At 33.2% G+C, this 25,192-nt stretch overlaps 2 protein-coding genes across 3 annotated transcripts; both read left to right on the top strand.

The window, feature by feature from the left end:
• Nucleotides 1–4,862: 4,862 nt before the first annotated feature.
• LOC132755102 (solute carrier family 28 member 3-like) lies at nucleotides 4,863–21,174 on the top strand. 2 transcript variants are annotated; one of them, XM_060745896.1, is made up of 10 exons: nucleotides 4,863–5,705; nucleotides 12,273–12,414; nucleotides 12,882–13,073; nucleotides 13,998–14,159; nucleotides 14,734–14,859; nucleotides 16,147–16,277; nucleotides 18,559–18,727; nucleotides 19,527–19,685; nucleotides 20,128–20,308; nucleotides 20,884–21,174. In XM_060745896.1, the coding sequence occupies exons 1-10, from the start codon at nucleotides 5,236–5,238 to the stop codon at nucleotides 21,012–21,014; spliced, it is 1,863 nt and encodes a 620-aa protein (XP_060601879.1). In that variant the 5' UTR covers nucleotides 4,863–5,235; the 3' UTR covers nucleotides 21,015–21,174. The 2 variants fall into 2 exon arrangements, with proteins under 2 accessions (XP_060601879.1, XP_060601880.1); XM_060745897.1 differs by lacking the exon at nucleotides 4,863–5,705 and adding an exon at nucleotides 10,703–11,413 and having other exon boundaries at nucleotides 20,884–21,173.
• A 480-nt stretch (nucleotides 21,175–21,654) lies between these two features.
• LOC132755104 (uncharacterized) lies at nucleotides 21,655–25,014 on the top strand. Its single transcript, XM_060745899.1, has 3 exons — nucleotides 21,655–21,779; nucleotides 22,607–24,290; nucleotides 24,925–25,014. The coding sequence occupies exons 1-3, from the start codon at nucleotides 21,749–21,751 to the stop codon at nucleotides 24,971–24,973; spliced, it is 1,764 nt and encodes a 587-aa protein (XP_060601882.1). The 5' UTR covers nucleotides 21,655–21,748; the 3' UTR covers nucleotides 24,974–25,014.
• Nucleotides 25,015–25,192: the final 178 nt, after the last annotated feature.

Here is a 25,192-nt window from a genome sequence, read left to right as displayed (position 1 = left end):
GATATACATACTTTATAAGAAATACAGTTTAGTCTTCCGTGTAACTTCAATACCCGGATCGTTGATATTTGGTTTGCAGCATCACAATATCGGTCTCAACAAAATTTATAAAAAAAATTTATTTGAGATAAAATTGGCCCCACCCAAGGTGTCTTTATATAATCCTTATAGGAATACATATTTTAAAGTGACATTATGCTTATCCAAGGGTAAAAATGAGTGAACATGTGAGACAAAATAAATTTTCATTTTGCCATATTTCCTTTTAGTATAAATATTTATTTCACATAAACAAAACAACGCATGTATCCAAACGAATTTTTTGTAAATACCCATTAGAATTTACCTTTAACATTCAGTTCATAAAAAGAGCGAGGCAGTCTTTTTACATATTAGGAAGATCTAAATTGTATTCTAAACATTTTTCAATATGAACTGTTGGTCAATCACCATTTTAACAGTCAATCTTTTGAAATATATAGTCAGTTCAGCTGAAATTGACTATAAAAATATGTGCATAATGTCAATTTAATCTTCTGTGAAACTTTGTGGCTCAGTCCGACAGAGTTTATAATTAGGACATTGCCAAGTGGACGTGTAAAAAAATCATAAAAATCATAAATCTGGATTCAAAATTGGCCCCCACACACCTCCACACTGTGGTCACTTAGAATACATAGACCTAGTATGGTGTCCATTAAAAAAACATCGCATGCCTTATCAAAATTATTAACAGAATAGATTTTTAAATTACACATTGACAAATACAATTATAACCAAAGTTGAATTATTTCCAACATGTATACCTTGTTTATAAAACACATATTAACACAATGTAAGTATATAAACAATGCATGGTTAACAATTATATCTATGAATTAAAAATTATTTAGGTGGGCCTTTACCCCGTATACAACTTCCTTATTTACGTACATGTTTAGGATTTGTGAAAAAAGTACGACCGGAGCATTAAATAGTTCAAGGTCCTTATCCGGAGATTGGCGGAAAGGACCGGAAAATTACGACTGTCCTGTCCATGGGATTTTTAATTATTTTGAATTTATCGCAACCTGAATTTGTATATGCTCTATTTATGTGTGTAGGATAAATTGGTTTTAATATTTTTTTTTATTAAATTTATTAATTAATTAATTAATTAATTTATTTATTTATTTATTTATTTATTTATTTACATCGCCAAGAGGGACGGAGTATATAAAGCTGTAGTTGAAGTACAATTGTTTTTGATGTTCACTTATCGAGTTAAGAATTATATTTGTCATTTGGATTAAGTTTATCTTTCCGGTCTTATGACAGTCATTAAATGTTCAGTCATCAGAAATACATTTATTTCAATTTGTCAATAACATTATTAATTTTGCTGTTTTGTATTATTTTCCAAAAAGTAATTTATTATCTAAACCATTTTTGCTTTTTTTGAAATTAGTAATAATATAGTGACTAAGTTTTTGTATGAACTCAAAATTCTTCTTTGCTTATAGTTTGCTACTTTATAACAAATAATTTTACATTTAAAGATATTTTCTTCAAGTGATGAACATATAAATGCTCTAAATCCGTTATATATAAATATTGTAAAACTAATGCTGCCTTAAATAAAGAATGAAAATCATTTCTCAGACAAGATGTGCCTTTAAGTGAAAAATAAGTTTAATTAATATAAGTATATTTTGCCTGAGTGATTTATTTTCCGTAAATCACCAATTACAACTTATCGACCCTTTCCTTCAAACTAGGTTAGAATAACGCAGTGAGTGAGTAAATTTTCATCTGGGTGATATTAGTAGTCTGTAATATTAGGTATGACTATTATGTCGTGGGCAATGTTCTTAAAGGGGTGATATGAGTAGAATGCAACGAGTTATGTTCCTAGTGGCGTGACATGAGTAGTATGCAATGAGTAATGTTTCTAGTGGCGTGACATAACTCATTGCAATGAGTAATGTTCCTAGTGGCGTGACATGAGTAGTATGCAATGAGTAATGTTTCTAGTGGTGTGACATGAGTAGTATGCAATGAGTAATGTGCCTAGTGGCGTGACATGAGTAGTATGCAATGAGTAATGTTTCTAGTGGCGTGACATGAGTAGTATGCAATGAGTAATGTTCCTAGTGGCGTGACATGAGTAGTATGTAATGAGTAATGTTTCTAGTGGTGTGACATGAGTAGAATGCAATGAGTAATGTTCCTAGTGGCGTGACATGAGTATTATGCAATGAGTAATGTTCCTAGTGGCGTGACATGAGTAGTATGCAATGAGTAATGTTCCTAGTGGCGTGACATGAGTAGTTAAAATGAATAATGCTTCAAGTGAGTCAGACGTGAAATGAGTTGTATTGAATGAGTAAAGCTCTTAGCGGAGTGATATGAGAAGTATGCAAAGAGTGTTGTGTTCCTGGTGGTGTGACAAGAGGAGTTAAAATGAATAATGCTTCTAAGGAGTCAGACGTGAAATGAGTGGAATGCAATGAGTAATGCTGCTTGTGACTTGATATGAGTGGTATGAAATGTGTAATGTTCCTTGTGGCTTGATATGAGTGGTTTGCAATGTGCAATGTTCCTTGTGGCTTGTTATGAGTGGTAAGCAATGTGTAATGTTCCTTGTGGCTTGATATGAGTGGTATGCAATAAGTAATGTTCCTTGTGGCTTGTTATGAGTGGTATGCAATGAGTAATGCTTCTAGTGACTTGATATGAGTGGTATGCAATTAGAAATGTTACTAGTGACTTGATATGAGTGGTATGCAACGTGTAATGCTCCTAGTGACTTGATATGAGTGGTATGCAAAGTGTAATGCTCCTGGTGACTTGATATGAGTGGAATGCATTGTGTAATGTTCCTTGTGGCTTGGTATGAGTGGTATGAATGAGTAATGCTCCTAGTGACTTGATATGAGTGGGATGCAATGTGTAATGTTCCATCTGGCTTGATATGAGTGGTATGCAATGTGTTATGTTCCTTGTGGCTTGATATGAGTGGTGTGCAATGAAAAATGGTCCTAGCGGCGTGATATAAGTGGAATGCATTGTGTAATGTTCCTTGTGGCTTGGTATAAGTGGTATGCAATGTGTTATGTTCCTTGTGGCTTGATATGAGTGGTGTGCAATGAAAAATGGTCCTAGCGGCGTGATATAAGAATTATGCAGTGAGTAATGTTCCTAGTAGAGTGATATGAGTTTAATGCAATGAAAATGTTACTAGTGGAGTGATATAAGAAGTATGCAATGAGTAATGTTACTAGTGGAGTGATATAAGAAGTATGCAATGAGTAATGTTACTAGTGGAGTGATATAAGAAGTATGCAATGAGTAATGTTACTAGTGGAGTGATATAAGAAGTATGCAATGAGTAATGTTACTAGTGGAGTGATATGAGTTTAATGCAATGAAAATGTTTTTAGTTGCGTATATAGTATACAAAGAGTAATGTTCATTATGGCATGAGAGTATTTAGTGGGCAATGTTCATGATGTTTCTTGCAGATCAAGTGACGTTAGTAGAATGGATAATGTTCCTTGTGGTGTTTGAAGGGTAAAATGGGCTATGTAGCTAAAGTAGATTGCAATAAGTAATATTCCTTTTGTAGTTTGTGAGTGTGTAATGTTCTCTGTTAAATGAGTTGTATGCAGTAGATTATATTACTAGTGTTATTTCATGTGAAGTGTATGTGAACATTTTGACTTTCTGACCGTGAGACCACAAACACGCATCAGGGACATGCAAAGAAAGTGACCGTGTGACCATTTGTACGCACCACTGGTAACCCCTTTTCTACGAAAAGGGGTCAAAATTGCAACCTATATAATCCCCTTGAGGAGAGCATAGGAATGCGTGGTCAACCGGTCATTCCACTTTATAGCATTTCGGCTATGAGGAAACCCTGGTTGACAACTTGCTTGTTAAGCAATAGTATTCTTATACTACACATTTCAAAGGGTTTATATATCATACATTAATGACAAACCGAATGGGAATGACTACTTATTTATTTTTAAAATTAACATGTTTAATAATCATTAATATCAAAATATATTCTTTCTTTAGACTTTTTTATTTTTTATCATCAATTGTTTTTGAATATATATGGTTTTAATTAGATTTTACCAAACAGGAAATGTTTCTAAACGTATTTTTTTGTCGTAAAGAAACAAAAAGTTAACGCATGTAAGTTAAATCTTTGCCCGAGCCGACACATATTTCAACAGTGCAAAGCTGATAATAACGAAATGTGATTGTGACACCAAACATAAACGCGTTAATATGACCACGGATTTATATATTTAATATAAATCCGTGATATGACCGAATCATGGAAACAACAACTATCCTAAATAATTTAAAGGCACTTTATGCCTTAGAAACAATTTTTTATTGTCTTCTTTTGAAAGGAGAACATGAATTTTAAAATGGTTAAATAATGGTTTCAAAAAAAAGTTTAGATGTTTGGTACTTTATTAATGTGAAATAAGTTTTCATATAAGTAGCAAAATGAAAACACAATAGTATTTTGACTTCCATACAAATTATTATTTCACTATAACTGTACTTATTGCCAAAAAGCAAGATAATAAAAGGACGGTTCATGTATTTGGCTAATGAGTAACTTTTTGGATACTATAAATCAAAGTACACTAAAACTAAAATGGTTTTTTGAGAAATTAAATTAAAAGCATTTCTGTAGCATAAAGGGCCTTTAAATCTAACTCGAGTACACGCATCTGACATATGGATAAATTGTGTACTGATATTTTGTATAGTTAAGATATCAGTATTATATCATGTTACATACTAAAGTTGTTGTTGTTGTTGTTGTTTCTCATGAATATTCAGTACGTATTTGCATCGATTAATGCATTTTATAGAACAACATGTAGCCTCCTCACCGTCACATGATGCACTTGATGACCTCTGGTATAGTGAAAATTTCGTATAGACTATAAAATTGAAATAAATGACGATGTAGCGAGTGATAGTAACATAAGTATGTTTATGATTAGAGATTTACTAAGTAGGACAATAGTTTCAGATAAGATGCGACATTCTGAATTTCTAGTTTAAACTGTAATATTTATATTCAGAACACGTGAGTGTACATATTAGAAAAGTTAGACGAAACAGGTTGCTCAAGTTCGTCGGTTTTGTTATACCTGCACTTCATATATCGTCTGTTTTGATTCATTTGCATAAATAAGCAATAAACCGACAAAAACACTTATGACAGCTTTACCTTTTAATCGGGGAGCAGATTTTGATGAAGTCGGTAAAGAAAACGACCGTTTATTTACGGAATACGATCGCGAAATTAATAATATATATAAGCATAAAAACGCATTAGACGAACATATTCAACTAACGGTACAGAGGATGTCTTTTGCAGCAGAAGAATTTGGTAAAGGAACTAATGTTGATGACGGAAAATGTTGCAGGAAGATAAATTTAGGAGGTTTAATTACACGACTGATACCGTTAATTGTTTTAATTGGATATTTAGTATACCTTGGATTTGCTCTTTATCTGAATCCTTCACAGTCCGTGTTTGTTTGCGTTGTTGCAATTTTTGTGATATATATTTGTGTGAATATACTGACGGGCGGTAAAATAAGTAAGTTTGTAACCAGAGGAATCTTCCGGGTGAAGAAATGCTTTAAAGTAAGAAATAGACGTATGACATTATGGGCGAGGAGGTAAGTTTTGTTTATTATATCATAGTTGTATGTAAATATATATGTAATTGTGATATCTAAATAAACTGGATTATAATACGACAAGGGGATTTAAGATAACCGCTAAGTTGAACCCTGTGTATTTATCTTTATAATCTTAACGACTGACCATGTCCATTTAGTGAAGTAGTTTTCTTTTGTTGTTGTTTGGATTTTGTTTCTTTCCTTGTTGTTTTTTTTTGTTTGTTTGTTGGTTATTGTTGCGGTTTCTTTTGTTGTTTTATTTTTCGTTGCTGCCTTGTTTTTACTTCAGTCCTGGTTAAGTTTTTCTACCACACTAAAAATAGCAAACAAACAAACAAACAAACAAATTGCTTTGTATGATTGGTCATACATGAGTTACTTTTTGGAAAAACCCAACATTGATGAACTCATTAACTTATCCTACAAAGAGCTGAGAAATATCAAGGATTTTCTTTTCGCTTTGTAACAGTATGCTCAAAAGTGTTTTCATGATGTTTTAGATTCCAGTCAGCCGGTCCACCTTCTCTTCTAGACCAGTTAAAATGCGTCGTTTTCGTACTAAAAATACAATCTATATGTTTTTCAGTTTCACTTCTCTTGGTCCTGATCGTCTCGTGATTTGTTAAAGGGACTCCACTGACGTTCTTTTGACTTGAAATAATTTTCCGAGATCAAATTTTCCATTTGATGCAGGTCTAGAACAATAACAAAATAATCAAATGATTCGCTATTTCCGTTTTCCCCAAAATAATTATTCAATTGTGAAAAATAACCCAAAATTGAAAACCGTTGCAACGCTTTTCACTCATTAGACTAAGCTAAGAATAGCACAATAATGCGATTTTAAATTTATTTCTGATGATTATAGTTCGTTATTATTTTTTGAATGTACTTCTCCTGTAGGTGTCCCATGTGATCTATTTAAGAAATTCAAATTCATTACTATCAGGCCCTTAGACCTGAGTGGAGTTCCTTTAAGATATGCTATGCTCATAGTTGCGTAAAATATTTTTATCATATTATAGTATGCAATGAGTAATGTTCCTAGTGGCGTGACATGAGTAGTATGCAATGAGTAATGTTCCTAGTGGCGTGACATGAGTAGGATTCAATGAGTAATGATCCTAGTGGCGTGACATGAGTAGAATGCAATAAGTAATGTTCCTAGTGGCGTCATATGAGTAGTGGCGTGATATGAGTAAAATGCAATGAGTTACGTTCTTAATGGCGTGACATGAGTAGTATGCAATGAGTTATGTTCCTAGTGACGTGACATGAGTAGAATTCAATAAGTAATGTTCCTAGTGGCGTGACATGAGTAAAAATCAATGAGTAATGTTCCTAGTGTGTTGACATGACTAAAATTCAATGAATAATGTTCCTAGTGGCGTGGCATGAGTAAAATTCAATGAGTAATGTTCCTAGTGGCGTGACATGAGTAAAATTCAATGAGTAATGTTCCTAGTGTGTTGACATGAGTAAAATTCAATGAATAATGTTCCTAGTGGCGTGGCATGAGTAAAATTCAATGAGTAATGTTCCTAGTGGCGTGACATGAGTAAAATTCAATGAATAATGTTCCTAGTGGCGTTGCATGAGTAAAATTCAATGAATAATGTTCCTAGTGGCGTGGCATGAGTAAAATTCAATGAGTAATGTTCCTAGTGGCGTGACATGAGTAAAATTCAATAAGTAATGTTCCTAGTGACGTGACATGAGTAGAATGCAATAAGTAATGTTCCTAGTGGCGTGATATGAAGAGTATGCATTAAGTAATGTTCATAGTGGCGTGATATGAGTAGAATGCAATAAGTAATGTTCATAGTGGCTTGACATGAGAAGTTAAAAATGAATAGTGCTTCTAGTCAGTGGAGTGATATGAGAAGTTTGCAATGAGTAATGTTCCTAGTGGCTTGAAATGGGTGGTGTGCATTGAGAAATGGTCCTAGCGGCGTGATACATGTATAAGAAGTATGCAATGAGCAATGTTTATGGTGGGAATAGTTTGCATCAAAAATACTCCTAGTGACTTGATATGAGTAGAATGCAATGAGTTATGTCCTATTGGAGTGATATAAGAAGTATGCAATGAGTAATGTTCCTAGTGGAGTGATATGAGTTAATGCAATGAAAAATGTTTTAAGTGGCGTTAATTGTATACAATGAATAATGTTCCTTGTGGCGTGAGTAGAATTCAGTTGGCAATGTTCATGATGTTTCTTGCAGATTAAGTGACGTAAGTAGATTACAATTAATAATCCTCATTGTGGTATGTGAAGCGTAAAATGGACTATGTAGCGTAAGTAGACTGCAATAAGTAATGTTCTTTGTAGTTTGTGTGTATGCAATATTCTTTGTGAATTAAGTTGTATGCAGTAGATGATGTTCTAGTGTTATTTCTTGTGGAGTGTGTATGTGAAAATTTTGATTTTCTGACCGTGCGACCACAAACACGCATCAGGGACATGCAAGGAAAGTGACCGTGTGACCATTTACACGCATCACTGGTAACCTCTTTTCTACGAAATTTGCAACCTACTGATCCCCTTGACGAGAGCATAGGAATGCATGTCCAACCAGACATTCCACTTTATAACCTTTCGGATAAGAGGAAACCCTTGTTGACAACTTGCTTGTTAAGCAATAGTATACTAGTATTACATATTTCAAAGGCTTTATATATCATACATTTATGACAAACCAGATGGGAATGACTACTTATTTATTTAAGAAATTAACATGTTTAATAATCATTACTATCAAAATATATTCTTTCTTTAGACTTTTTTTATTTTTTATTATCAATTGTTTTTGAATATATACGGTTTTAATTAGATTTTACCAAACAGGAAATGATTTTAAACGTATTTTTGTCGTAAAGAAACAAAAAGTTAACGCTTGTTAGTCAAATCTTTGCCCGAGGCGACACATATTTCAACCGTGCAAAGCTGATATTACCGAAATGTGATTGTGACACCAAACATCACCGCGTATATATCACCGAATCATGGATCAAATACTCATCAAAAAAGCAACTATCTTATATAATTTAAAGGCACATTATGCCTTAGAAACATTTTTTTAAAACTTCATTTGAAAGTGGAACTTGAATTTTAAAATGTTTAAATAAGGGTTTTAAAAAAGGTTAGATGCTTGGTACTTAAGGAAAGTAGCGACTAAATAGATGTGAAATATTTTTTCATATAAGTAGCAAAATGTAAACACACAAGTATTTTGACTTCTATACAAAATATTATTTCACAATACCTGTACTTATTGCCAAAAAAAGCAACAGATAAGAAAGATGGTTCAGGTATTTGGTCAATAGGTATTTTTTTTGAATACTATAAAAGTACACCAAAATTAAAAAAAGGTTTTGAGCAATAAAAATAAAAAGCATTTCTGAAGCAAAATGGGCCTTTAATTCTAACTCTGATGAAACGTTTGAGTACGCGCATCTGGCATATGGATAAATTGTATTTGAAAATCATGAAAACGGATTCCTTAACACTTTTTTAAAAGTGCTATGGTCCGAGGTAATAATGCTCAAACTCAGATCTCAGATATTTGCTTGGTCAGGTAATGACACACAGAATGTAGATTGGCCAATGAAAATCATCGAGACAAAGGTCAAAGGTCAAAAAAGGTTTAATCACCAAATGGACAGTTTTGAGAATGATGCTGAAAGAGCAGTTTTTTTCTTGTCATGTCTTATTGTTAATAGCTATTGATAAGATTACTGGTACAGAGAGAATGCCAATTATTTAAGGTATAGGCCCCATTTTGCAGACTTAATTCCTGTAATGTATCTTAATTTCGTTTCCGACAAGATCATTTAACCGGAGAGGTCAGTCTGTACCATTGGTCAATATAATAGTGGACCAAATTTTTTGCTTGTCATCAACTTGGATTGAATTATTGACATGGTAAATACTAAATCAAGGCTTAATATTTATTATCGAATGGATTATATAGTAATGTTTGTTCATGCATTATTTTTAGAAGTTAAATGTATGTTGTTTATACATATGTATATATATTTGATATGACAATGTATTTAATTGTAAATATGTTTCGTCTCCAAAAATGGAGGAAATAAAAGTATATATGTCCTATTTACACTGACTTGTAAAGTTTCCTAGAAATTTTAATTCTCTGGGAAACAAGACATCTAACATAACATCGTGCCATGGGACAAATTTTTTTGAAAAAGCACAAACACTTTATAGCATTTTTTATTACATGATTAGAGGCCTATTATACCCCAAAAATGCTTTTATTTTATTTCTCAAAAGCTTTTTATTTTCGGTGTGCTTTTGTATAGTTCCCAAAAAGCTACTGATTGACCAATTAGCTATTCAATCTTTTCCTTCTTTCGCGTTTTCGCAATTAGTACAATTATAGTGCTTTAGTATTTTATAGGGAAGTCAAAATTCTACTTTGCTTCTTTTGTAACAAAATGTATTTAGTGCTACATGTACTTTCGTCATGTAACAAGCATCTAACATACTTGCTCTCAAACCATTATTTTAATGTAACAGTTATAGAATTAATATTTATCAAGAAGTTACAATTAATGTTTTACGTTTTCTGAGGCATTATGTGCCTTTAAACTTATAGAAATTTATGAATATAAGCATAATATATATGATGATTACATGATTTTATGAATACTTTACAAGCACATGTACATATAAACGAAGCAGTTAATTAAATAAAAAATGAACCTACATATGTAATTAATTTTTTTTTGGGACAAGTGTACTGATATTTTGTACAGTCACGATTTTAATATAATACCATACCATACCATACACTCAAGTTGTTGTTGTTGTGTCTCATGAATATTCAGTACGTATATTTGCATATATTTATGCATTTTATAGAACAACATGTAGCCTCCTCACCGTCACATGATGCACTTGATGACCTCTGGTATAGTGAAAATTTCGTATAGACTATAAAATTGAAATAAATGACGATGTTACTGATAGTAACATAAGTATGTTTATGATTAGAGATTTACTAAGTAGGACAATAGTTTCAGATAAGATGCGACATTCTGAATTTCTAGTTTAAACTGTAATATTTATATTCAGAACACGTGAGTGTACATATTAGAAAAGTTAAACGAAACAGGTTGCTCAAGTTCGTCGGTTTTGTTATACCTGCACTTCATATATCGTCTGTTTTGATTCATTTGCATAAATAAGCAATAAACCGACAAAAACACTTATGACAGCTTTACCTTTTAATCGGGGAGCAGATTTTGATGAAGTCGGTAAAGAAAACGACCGTTTATTTACGGAATACGATCGCGAAATTAATAATATATATAAGCATAAAAACGCATTAGACGAACATATTCAACTAACGGTACAGAGGATGTCTTTTGCAGTAGAAGAATTTGGTAAAGGAACTAATGTTGATGACGGAAAATGTTGCAGGAAGATAAATTTTGGAGGTTTTATTAAACGACTGATACCGTTATTTATTCTAATTGGATATTTAGTTTACCTTGGATTTGCTCTTTATCTGAATCCTTCACAGTCCGTGTTTGTTTGCGTTGTTGCAATTTTTGTGATATATATTTGCGTGAATATCTTGACGGGCGGTAAAATAAGTAAGTTTGTTACAAGAGGAATCTTCCGGGTGAAGAAATGCTTTAAAGTAAGAAATAGGCGTATGACATTATGGGCGAGGAGGTAAGTTTTGTTTATTATATCATAGTTGTATATAAATAGATATGTAATTGTGATATCTAAATAAACTGGATTATAATACGACAAGGGGATTTAAGATTTAAGATAACCTCTAAGTTGACCCCTGTTTTATCTCTATAATCTTAACGGCTGACCATGTCCATTTAGTGAAGTAGTTTTCTTTTGTTGTTGTTTGTATTTTGTTTCTTTGTTTGTTGTTTTTGTTGTTGTTTTTTGCTTTTACTTCAGGTTTAGACTTTGTATCGCTCTCAAAAATAGCAAAAACAAATACCGCTTCGTGTGATTGGTCTTATATTTTCATTTCTTTTGATAAAAAGAAACAACAACACAGAATGAATTAATTTGCTAAACGAACACAGTGCTGAGAAATATCAAGAATAGATTTTCCGAGATCAATTTTTCATTTTATATAGAACAATAACTTGTGTGCAAATGATATCCAGATTTTTCGCTTTCTCCGTTTTCCAAAAATAATTATTCAAATTGTGAAAAATGACCCAAAATCGAAAAAAAGATGCAACGCTTTTTACTCATTAGACTAAGCACAAGACTATGGTTTTGAAATTTATTTCTGAATATACATGTTATTCGTAATTATCTTTTGCATATATTTTTGTATTTAGTGTTGAAGGTGATCTATTAAAGACATTTAAATTTTATGCTAAAGTATTAGGGTTTTAGACTTCGAGTGGAGTTTGTTTTAGATATGTTTAGATAAAATATAGTTGTTTTAAAATGAAAGCTCAAAAGTGGTAATATACAAAACGACATGATTAATTAGTATTAGGAAAACACAACACGGAAGCGTAAAATCAGTACCGTTATACTCATGTCTTTTCAGGATCACAACGATTGCGGTATTCGTTGGTATTTTAGTGTTCCTTGTGATTGATCTGTGGGACGAATGGCGGAAGTGGATTCCACTGGGTGGGCTGGCTTTATTTGTCATTATTTCTGTTGTGTTCTCCAAAAATCCGAGAAAGGTTCAACCAATTAAAATGTCTTTTATTGTGACTTTGACGAAGATATTAACTTTCATTTGCTACTAGATAATACAATTTTATAATGTCTATTTCCTATTTAACATATTTTAAATTGAAATTTCTCATGTAAAAATGGACAATGCCAGAATAAAGTCGATTATTCAAATTAAGAAAAAAAAAAAACGGTTAATGGAGTACATTGTTATAATATTTCTTGGTAATCGCAATAGGGATAGGTTCGTCTCTTGCAGTATACGTAATAAACGAAATATGTTTTAAATCACGTTTCTTTTCTCTTAAGGCTTATATCATACAAAGCATTGATTAAATTGTTCAATATCGAAAACCATAGCGTCATGGCGATTTAAATTACAATGGTGAAACTACTTTAAAAGCGACCAGTATTCTTTTTAGACATTACTATGCTCTATTTAAAGTTTATTCAATATATTTCTCTTTCCCAACAGATCATATGGACGCCGGTTATATGGGGAATATATCTACAGTTCGGGCTCGGTTTGCTTATATTACGATGGGGTCCGGGGTTCGAAGCCTGTCAGTGGATTGGAAGACAAGTGACAACATTCCTTGGCTACACGGACGCTGGTTCCCAGTTTGTTTTCGGCGATAAATATATTTATCACCCCGTTGTGTTTAAGGTAAAATACAGAATAAGATTTTAACCATTCGAAGAAAAACTTGAAAGATACCAATTTCAATTATCCGGAAATTGACGGAAAGGCCCGAAATATTGCGACTTACATTTTAACAATATTGATTCATTTATTTTCCTTTTTTATAAAGTAACATTTGTCTATAGTTTTCTTGAACGACCTGTATATATTATGTTAATTCCGGTTCATCAAAATGTTATGTTAGTCAAAATGTCTTGAAAGCTATGAAGCCAATTTTTTTATTGCTAAAAATCTATTTAGTTTCATTTCAAGAAAATAGTGAAGCCTTTGCAAAAACCATTTGCGTGTATATCTTGTAAAATTCCTGTTTACAAGGACGATATTTTTAATTTCCCCATTCGGAAACTTTACTAAAAATGTTTTCACTAAGGGAAGCTTTGTCAAAATGTGCAATTTCCCATTATGATTGATTTTAAAACGTGATATCGTTTTCAATGCTGTCGTTTCCAAATGCGTAGACCTAACAACTGCAATATACATGCATACGCGTAACAATTTAGTTCGATGATATTTTAGTAAATCGTAACAGGAAACTTTTTTTCATTTACAAAAATTAAATCTGTAACCTTTCATTAGTATTTTAAGTACTTTGATTTTATGAAGGGTATGATGTCATGTAAAAGAATGAAAGTTTATCTGTTTCAAAACAAGTACCATTCATCTTGGGGAATGGTTCTGTTTAAAAATAAAGTTTCGGCATACGACCGTGTTTCAAGCAAGGTTTTGTTATAATATTTTTATGTTAAATTTCACTTTTAATTTATTTTGTCAAATTTTATTTCGTTATATGTAGATATTTCCAGTTAGGGGTTATTCTCGGGTGTTTTTAAGCACGGTTTTGTTATATCTTATTATGATTATTATCTCGTATTAATTCTTCATATATAGATACTTCCGGTTGTGGTTTTCTTCAGTAGTGTGGTGTCTATATTATACTATTTGGGAGCTATGCAGATTATTATAAAATGTATAGCAATTGTTTTACAAGTGATGTTATCTACGACACCAATAGAATCTTTCGCAACGGCTGCACATATATTTATAGGTCAGGTGAGGAAATTTTATAATACAAATGTACGTTACCAACTTACTAACAAGAATACCTGGGGCTTGACAAAATGGATGTACCTTAAATGAATTGCAAATTTATTACTTTATAACTGGGACAAAAAAGTGTTTTTGTCCCAGCTAATTATAGGTCTTTCATTCATTTTTTTTCTAAACTGCGAAGTTATAGTGTTGTTGTCTATGCATAAAACTCTTTATTTTCTTGCTAAACATGTCCGACAGTAAAATTTTAATATCGATCTGCAACTTAAAATGCCGCAATGAAAATTTTTCTTCGTGATTTTTTTGTAGTTATTTGTTGTTGTTGTTTTTTGTTGTGGTGGTTTTTTCTTATATCTTTTGTTGTTGTTTTTGTTGTTGTTTTTTCTGCATACGTTAACCGCTCGTTCTCCTTATTTTGAAATTGTTATATTTTTAACAGAAACTCACATGTATATATCTCTAACTGAATAGTTCTAACACTTCTTTGTATCATGAATGTTTAATGATGTTTTATTTAATTACATCCGTACAATGCTAAGTACGTACTAGCTAGATCGTGTTTTTCATATTATAGGTAGAATCCAGTGTTGCCCTGAGACCGTTTTGGATGAAGTTGACGGAATCAGAACTACATGCTATAATGACGAGTGGCTTTGCTACAGTAGCCGGGACAATAATAGCTGCTTATGTCGAATTTGGCGTAGGTTTTAACATAGTTTTCCTTTTTTCTAAAACTTGATAATAATCAAAGCACTGTATGGAAGTACTTAAATCAGAGAAGAGCACTTCTCGTTACTACGGTATATTATAATCAAAGCGCTGAAAGCACTAGAAATCAGAGAAGCATATGGAACTCTTAGTGTTTACTAAGACCGCGGTCAAGTCATTCCCTTTACAAGCACAGCCAAATTTAGTTACAACTTTTCAGCTGTATTCGGTAACATCATAAAAGCCGAGGAGTTGCGATAGTAATTGACGTAATGGGTTTGAAAAGGAACAGGGATGCCTTTTTTCAGCGGATCCGAAAATCCGCGGATTTCGAGATCCTCGAACCACTGATGTAAATCCGAGGAGAAAATTAAATTTGGGGGGGGGGGGGGGGGGGTCTCTTTCGCTGAGTTTGCTACCGTCTATTGTCCGCCGATTGTAAATGTTTAGACCGTACCGTAAATATTTAGACCATACCGCTTTTCGGGTATGCTCAGTTATTGTCGCTATTATAGTAAGCCAATGAACGATAGCGTTAAATATACCGACCAATCGTAGCGTCTTTCTGTAGTTGAAGAAAGCAAAACAAATTGTCGGCCGATTAGCAAGAAAGATATTTTTTACATGAATAATGGCAGCAATTAACTCCAACAACGCTTCTAAGATCAAAGACTGTGTCAAAATAAGTTTAATTTGAAATGGTAAGAGAACATAGTAAATGTGAATATCGGATCAACCGAGACAAACATCTGCATTGGTGACAAATATTCCTGGACAAGCTTCGTGTCGACTATGTTCAAAGCAAATTAATTATGGTAGTCGAGGGTTCGTTGCAATCGAGGATCACGTCAAATCGTAATATTATTACAGTTATAGATACTGATTAATTTCATTGAAATTAAAGTCTGCCTTAACTTTGTTACTGCCAGTCAAAGTAAAACAATAAAGCACTAAAAGGAAATGCATATTAGACCATCTGAAAAGGATGAAAACCCAGGAGCTTCCGGGGGCTTCGCCCCTCGGTCCCCCACCAGGGCTCTGCCCTGGACCTGCATGACCCCTTGCATTCAATTTTCCTCTTTTATTTCAAATTGTCTTTTGGTTTCCCTGAAAGGAAACAAAGAATATTATCCTTTGCACGCAATATTAAACAGCATTGTCAAATTGCACGCTGGGTAACCATGCCTGGTTCTAAAACGATAGTATGTGCATGAAAGTCTTATTGCAGCGGCTCAAAGAGTTTGTTGCTAACAAGCCTAATTATAAATTTTACTTTAAGGTTCCGGCTGAACACGTGATATCAGCTTCATTTATGTCAGCACCGGCGGCACTTGCTATAGCGAAAATCTCAGTGCCGGAAACCGAGGTGTCGCAAATAAAATCTCAAGCCGAAATCAAGCTCCCATCAGGGTAAGTCAGGTTTTAGCAATACGATACAAGTGTTGAAAGTTCATTATCTGAGTTATTAAGTCTATATAGGATATTGACATTTTAAAGGTTTAATTGTATTTTAATTGTAATATGATAATAAAATCTTACGCCAAAATCAAGCTTCCATCTGGGTAAGTCAGTTTTTAGCAATACAATACTAGTGTAGGAAAATTATTATCTAATGCCCCGGTCACATATTCACGGATAATGCCACGGAAGAGCTACGGTCTAATCGTTCACGGATTACTACGGAAATGTGAAATTCCGTAGTCCGCTACTGTTCCAGTACGGACACACAACGGTATGAGTACGGAGTCCGACGGATTTACCACCAAAAGCCCCCGGTGAGACACGGATTGTTACGGACCGACACGGTTTAATACAAAGCGACACGAATCAGGACGGACGCACTACGGATACACAACGGTATAAGCACGGGTTTGTACGAATAAGTACGGTCTGATACGGAGAAGAACGAATTGATACGGAGAAGAACGAATTGCCACGGATCTATACGGACCTAATACATCCGTCCACAACCTCTTGCATGCTCATTTTCAAAATGCCTCACAAGAAAAGAACACCTAGAAAACGAATTGCAGAGTTCAATGACTTTGGCGGAGAAGATTCGGCCTAATCGCGTCCGACCCCGAGACACATCAGCTTCATACTATACATGAATCGGTCTTAGTCCACCATCTCGTCTGTCTTCTCTTACGTGATAAGATATGGACTAGTAATCATTAATGAAAACTGTTGGTCAATACTGCTTTTCTTTTAATTTTAAAATTTGCTGTTCATTTTACAATTACATTAATTATCGTGAATGTCTATGTTTAAAAACATGTAAAAAGCTTGTTAATTAATCTTATTATCACTCAAGGGCCAGCGTCCGAGGCTTATGAGACACTTCGTATGTACATATTTACTCCAATTTCACGATCCAATGTTTGTAAAATATGTAACATTAAATGTTATTCTATTACTTATGAATTGTAGTACGATATTAATATATTTTTACCGCTATGCATATCACCAAGCAGCTCGACCACTGTCTCCGCATTCTGAGCCATTTCAATATAAAGTTGCAGCCAGTAAATGTAAATTTATTGAATGTTACTGCAAATATGTCTGTTTTTAAGAAGAAGGTAGTATTTATACCCTTGAAAAAGTACATGATACTTAATTCATCCGTACCAAACAGTGGTGTACCGTACCATTCCGTACCGTTTCGTGTTGCAACGCAATAAACCGTACAAGACCGTGCTAATCCCTGCCTCTCCGTAGTACAGCGTATTACGATCGTGGCTTTCCGTAACAATGCCGTATTAATCCGTATTAAATCGTAGCTGATACGTAGGATACCCGTACAAAAACGTATTTCTCCGTACCAAACCGTGGAAATCCTTGACAAGTTGGCGGGCTACGAATCAGTACGGACTAGTACGGTTTTCGTACGGACCAGTACGTATCAGTACGGTTTAATACGGACTTGCAGGGATACGCTACGGTTGATTTTTCCGTAGCAATTTGTTGTGCATGTTCAAAAATTGTCAAGGATCGCTACGGATATACAAGGACTACTACGATTGATAACGGTTACAATACGGAGAGCTACTGACCAGTACGGGTAGCTACGGACAATGCCGGAATTAATCCGTGGCTCTTCCGTGGGCGTATTCCGTGAATATGTGACCGGTGTATAAGTTTTAATTAAGTTTTAAGTTTTTATACATGTATAGTTTTTTGTCATTCTTAGAGTTAAATTATATTTTAATTATAATATAACATTTCAATAAATAAATAAATAGATAAATTAATAAATGAGGGGCGTCCGTGGCCGAGTGGTTAAGATCGTTGACTTCAAACCACTTGTCTCTCACCTCTGTAGGTTCGAGCTAGCTTACGGAACGTCGGTACTTCTACTCAGGATCCCGCTTGTGCCCGAAATAATATATAGAGGAGCATCTGAGGTCGTCCTATACAAGTAAAGCTGGAAAGTCGCCATATGACCTTTACCGTGTTGGTAAACCCAATCAAAAATAAATTAATAAGTAAAAATGAAATAAATAAAGAATATTTGAACAGAATACAATGTATGGTTAAATGTCCAACTTTTGTGAAATATCATGCGATAAATCCAACCAAAAAGTGACAAAGACTTTGTACATTTTATATTCAATATTTCTTTCATTCCATAGTCACAGTCTGTATGAGCATGTTAATTTTTAAATTTATCAAACTTCTCGGAATTTTTCAGACAGGAGTCGAACATGATAGAGGCATTGTCGGTGGGTGCTACTACAGCTATAAAGCTTGTAGCTTACGTGGTCGTCAACCTGATAGCCTTCATTGCCGTGCTGAGTTTCCTTGACCAAACCCTGTCATATTTTGGTGAACGAGTGAATTATCCGGATCTAAGCTTTCAGGTAAGTAACGGATATTTTGTTTGTTTAAAGGCACATCGTGTCTCAGAAACGAATAAACTTTCCCTTCTTAATAAAGGGCAATTGTTTAAATAATGGTTTAAGAGATACACGTAGTTAGTTACATATGTACTATATATGTATCATGTGATGATAGTAACGCAAAATGTAAACAAAACATAAATGAATAATGATGTAAACAGGACAGGACAACAAATTTATAAAACTTTTGACAAATAAAAAAAATGCATATATGGGGCTTAATTGGGCTTTAAGTTACTATTGAATATACCTCACAGTGAATATTGAAGATATCTTACACTTAATTTGAACATATCTCAAAACGAATATAAAATAACCATATCTCACAGTGACTTTTGTTATGTCTTCGTCCCCTGTTGCATGTGCTAGATTCACTATATATTAATATAGAAAATATCACGTACATTTTCATATTAAAGGCACATTATGCTTCAGAAAAATCCATTTTTTTAATTCTTTTAAATTAGTAAATCTCAAACATGCGTTTACATATAATGTTTTAAAAATGGATTTAGAGCATGTTAGAAGTTAAACAACTGAAAAAGTAGGCTGAACGTGCAGTAATGTGTCATCAAGATAAAAAATGTAAACAAAGTAGTATTTTCACTTCTTTACTTTTCTTTTTCTTTTACTTTTTGGAAACTGTAACAAATTACTAAAAAATTGTAAGGTTTAAAGAAATAGAACTGAAAGCATTTCTTAGGCATACTGGGCCTTTAAATGTTGTAATATGCGAGGCAGTTGCTTTCTTTCCTTTCAGTTAATATGCTCATACATATTCATGCCACTAGCTGCTGTTATTGGCGTCCCCTGGTCAGATACAAAAACTGTCGGCGCATTGATTGGGAAGAAGATTGTCATTAATGAATTCCTCGCTTACGCCGATTTAGGGACCATGATTGAAGAAGGTTCCCTTGATGTAAGTATTAATTCTACTCACGTCTTGAACTTGTTTTATTTATACTGTGTGTTAAAGTATCTTGTTTAGCATATTGTGTATAAATGTGTGTAGTACTTTAAAAATTGTGTTAAGTAAAATGAAAACGTTTCCATGAATTTAATTTTGAATTATTTAAAACTTAACCTGCTGGCGGAAATAGTTTCTACCAATACGCACTGGCCGCTACTCAATCCGTAAATATTTTGAAATTTTCCGTAAAAATGATACAGGTACAGTAAACTTCACTTATAGCGAACACGGTTATAGCGAACTTCCGGTTATAAGGAACAATTTTTTCGGTCCGAATTTTGCCCTTCTTTATTTAATATAAAAATATACGGTTACAGCGAACACGGTTATAAGGAATTATCGCTTATAAGGAACTCAATTACAATCCCAACATATTTATTATCGTTTTCAGGAACGGTCTGCAGTATTGGCAACATACATTCTTTGTGGATTCGGGAGTATTGCAGCTCTGGGTATAAATCTGGGCAGCCTGGCGTCATCAGCTCCAGAAAGACGCCCGCAATTCACCCAGCTATCTTTACGGTCTATGATAAATGGAAACATTGCATGCTTCATGACAGCGTGCGTAGCAGGTAACATTTTATATTAATATATAAAATGTTTAAAAGCACGCAGAACGTTTTATAAGAAAGATACCCGGGAAAAAATGTTTAAGGTTTTCGGACCTAAGTGGTGTTTCTTTTAATCAACTCAACAATTATTTACAAAATTATTTTAGCCACCTTTCACAAACTATTTGTTGACCTGGTCCTAGCATCAGGACCTTCTTGTGGGGACTTGAGGATGGTAAAATACCGCCAATTTCCCAGTCACATTAACGCTATATTTGGTCCGAAAACAAAAACAGCGCATTCGCATATATAGGACCATTTGTTGTAAATAAACTTTTGTTTCAAAGTATCACGTATGTTGTTGTAAATACACTTTTGTTTCAAAGTATCACGTATGTTGTTGTAAATACACTTTTGTTTCAAAGTATCACGTATGTTCAAGGGTCTATGCATTATATGGTGCTAAATCACCGATTAGGCTTAAACTTCAACCGCTTCTCCTTAAAAAACTTTTGTTAAATAAGAACAATTTATTTTTACTTATGGTAGCCATTTATTATCAAAATTATACAATTTATGTATTATTTTAATTACAGGGGTGTTATTCCAGACGTCACCGTCACTTGTTACTATCTCACCTTTTATGAATACAACGGAAGCGGCATCAACTTTGAACTTTACTTTAAATACAACTTTACTACCGTTATTCAATAGTTCACAATCTTAAAAATATTTTACAGTTCAATATCTTTTAAAGTAATACCTCTTTTTATTTATAAACAGATTTTACCCTTTATATTTTGTGTCTCAAATATCATAGATATTTCAACATATTTATGTAGTTTTTTTTTTCTAAATTTTGTCGCATTTATTAAACAAATGATATTATGAAATAAAGATGTCTTTATAATAGTTGAGTGTTAAGTTTTAATTCACTTTAAAGCGGCTCACCTTGAGATGTGTTTACAAATACAAAAAACAGATTAAAGGCTCAGAAATGCAATCATTTTATTCTCTTTCAAATACTACTTTGTTTACATTTTGTTACATTTACAAAACATTACTGCACATCCAACATTCGTTACTTTCTCCTGTTGTTAAGCATCTTTCACGCTCTAACTCAATTATTAAAACACTACTAAACACATGTTGGACATTTTTAAAGATTATAATAAATATGCATTTCCGAGGCATAATTTGCCTTTAATAATTCATACGACGTTCCTATTGTAAAGGGAAAGAACTGCAAACCATTGCAATTACCACAGTAATCGCCCCTGAACGTTAATGCAAAAAATAGCGTCATGACGTCATAAAAAGTAGCGTAAAAAGACGTTAGCTCTATGGTTTTCAGTAGACTATACAAACGCATATAGACAGCCGCTTTTTTAACGCAGGAAAGCAAATAATTATATAAGAATGTCACGAAGCAACGAATAGCAAGAACTTTATAAAATAAGCATGGAAAACATATCTACAGAGTATTTGAAAGGTATGATAAAATTTTGCTTTACATTTTTATTATCCAGATATAAAATTGATTGAAAATACTGCTGACGTAGGGGTGTAGAATCATTTTGAAATATTTTCTTAAATCGTTATAGATATTTATAAATTTATTTATTTATCTACTTATTTATTTATTTATTTATTTATTTATTCATTCATTCATTTAATTTATTCAATTTATTCATTTATTTATTTATTTATTGGTTGGTTGATGGGTGGGTGTGTTGGTGGGTGAGTGGGTGCATATTGGGTGGGCTTCGGTTGGTTGGTTGATCGGTTGCTGGGTTGGCTGGTGGGTGGGCGTGTTGGTTGGTTGGTTTGGTTGGTTGGTTGGTGGGTTGCTTGGTGGTTGGGTTGCTTTGTGGGTGGGTTGGTGTATTGGTTGTCTGGTGGATCGGTGGATTAATTGGTTGGTTAGTGGATTGATGGATTGATAATAGATTGGTTACATCGACTAAATTAATTTATTTTAAAAAATATATAATATTATATATTGTGAAGTTATCCACAAGATTAACTTATTTCACATGGGTCAGAATGGGTGTTTTTATACTAGATTTAGCAATTTATATTTTATGAGAGAAAGATCAACAACAACACGTAAATAAAACTTGTTTTTACTATCAAATACTGATTTTTTTACTGTACATCCCTTTTAGTTATTGTTGTTTTATTATTATTACATGTATTATTATTATTATTATTATTATTATTATTATCATTATTATCATTATTATCATTATCATTATTATCTTATTTTCTTTGTTGTTGTTGTTGTATTATTTAAGTTTCCTTTTTTCTAAATTTCAGAATTGTCTTGTCCAACAAAGGATCAAGGTTTGAAAAGCGAATTGTTAGAAAACGAAGGTCACTTACCACACACCGATGGTTCCGCAGAATGTCCTGATATATCAGATGTCATTGTTGACATATCTAAAGTTACAGAGGAAGGTGTTTCTATCAATAACGATACCAGTGAAAGATTTGTCAGCGTTCTTGAAAGGCGGAGGATGTTGAGAAAATCAGAGGAGGAAAAGGAAATTGATTGGAAAGTATCTGGAAAAGTTGACGAGGAAGAAATGAAAAGTAAGGTTGAAAGTCTTTTAAGTAAACTAAAAGTCCGTTTTAGTGAGGAAAGGGAAGCTAGAAAGAGTATAGTAAAACCAAACCGTTCATACTCTAATTTCTGTAATAGTGTTGACGCTTTCTTACGACATATTGAAACACCGAAAATTGATATCAATTACTCGAAAGTCAATGATAATTCACAAGGTGAAGAACTTTATAGCTTTGGTGTTAGGCCCGCAAGTATTGGTAAAAATAGAAAGATCAGATCATTCGACACTCATGTGAATGATTGTCTTATCAATATCCTACCGACAAAGGAAAACGACGATGAAGTAGCTGAGAAAGATGTAGATGGTGTTGAAAGCGTCAAAGATAATTCTGTTAGTAAAGAAGTTATTGAGCCACATATCGATCATATTGGCAGTGACACACTGTTTGACAAAGCGAGTGAATTTCAAGCAATTCTCTACTACAGTTCCTCATCCCCTGACGACAAAATGTGTCCCGCCATTTTTACAGACGACACTTTGCTACATCACGAAGCAGACGACAATATTTTGAAGCAGGAAATATTCGACAATATGTTACTGCGAGGATCAGGCGACAATATTGTACTACAAGGAAATGACGGGTGCCAGTTTAATCCGTTTGCTAACGATATGTGGACATACGAAAATCTCAATCCATTGCAATGTGGAAAATTCAGTCCTTGTCCAAGAGACATGCCAATGTTCTTTAAAGAAGTATACCCGCAAAATATATCTTCAGTTACCCAGTATTCACCAGCATTCAATCGCACTAATGCTTCCATAGTACCATTTACAGAAACAGTCCCGTTTACAAAAAGGCACCTATCAATTTGCGGAATAAACATGACTGTTCCATTGAAATATCTGAAGAAAATTGTCAACGACTACGCATATCAGTTCTTGATATATGCCAAACCGACATCAAAGAAAGTTTATGGTTTTCCTGCAGACGAAAATTTAATTGGATACCTTCAGCCAGTACAACCCATTATCCATCTGTTGACATTTAAAGATATAAATGGTATCATTTCACTAATAACTGTCATGTGTCCAATAACCAAACATTACGTTTTAGACATATGTATGAAGCCATCAAGCAAATTTATCACTGTCGGAAACTTAAAACCTAAACAGAGACATGTCTTCAACATATGTGAGAAGCCAACAAATAAACAACTGCATGGCGTATCTGAACACAAAATATCTAAAGTGCCGCAGATTTTCAATCTAAGCCTTGAAGACGAGCGCGTGACAAACACCGCAACAACAGCAGACGATCAAAATGTATTTGCAGACGACAGTCAACGAGCGGGAAACGAGAAAATCATTGACGAGTGGGATGATGTAGGTTCGTTTGGGATAATGTCCATCTATTGTAACAGTGAGATTCATTCCGGGTAAGTTAAAGGCACATTAAACTCAGAAATATAATATGTTTTAAACAAAATACTAAATCACTTAATAAAATAAACGCTAAAATTCAATAGAAGTAAAACATGATTCAGTTTTATGGCCAATGAGTAACGTTGAAGACCTTGTATTGTAATATGCAGCAATATATGTAATATGACCATGTAATATGCAACAATATATGTAATATGACCTTGTAATATGCAGCAAAATCGAAACTTCAAAAATTTTGAGAAATAAAAAAATACGATTATTTTTGTCGCTAAATGGGACTTTAAGATACATGTTTATTTGAACGACAATAACAAGCCATTTTATTATATACTGTGTTAAAATTAATATTGAGAAATTTTAATGATGTAAAATGCGTTTTTTCATATTTTTACTGTAAAAAAATATTTTTCACTGCATTGAAACATATATTTTTCGTATTTTCACTGGTGTCTTGCCGGACAACTAATACTCACGATTTATGTGGAAACCTTTCAAATTGTAATGTCAAAAAATAGAAAACTGTATATAATAAACAAATAAAAATAAGTTATTCCTATAAATACAGGATTTGTTTTCATCTTGTGTTTGTTAAGTTGAGTTTATAATTTCTTTCTTGTATTCTTATAGGTATGCCAGAGTACCAGACGATCCGCCAGACAGTATCCAACTGAAGTAAAAAGAGAGAACAAAGTTATTATATGACAATCAGTTATTTTTAAGATAAAGAATTATGATGACAGCAAGATCATCAATGTATATTTTCAACGCACGAACTTTGATATAAATAACTGATTATAAATAATTTTAAATCAAATTAAAATTTGTCTTTTTTTTCTCTGCTGAAATAGAGGACTTTCAAATTAATAATCAACCGCCCTTTCCAGTCATCTGTCTT

The sequence above is a fragment of the Ruditapes philippinarum genome, unplaced genomic scaffold (assembly GCF_026571515.1).
Source record: "Ruditapes philippinarum isolate M1 unplaced genomic scaffold, ASM2657151v2 ctg5607_1_1_1_1, whole genome shotgun sequence".
NCBI lineage: Eukaryota > Metazoa > Mollusca > Bivalvia > Venerida > Veneridae > Ruditapes > Ruditapes philippinarum.
This window is presented reverse-complemented; position numbering and strand designations above follow the sequence as displayed.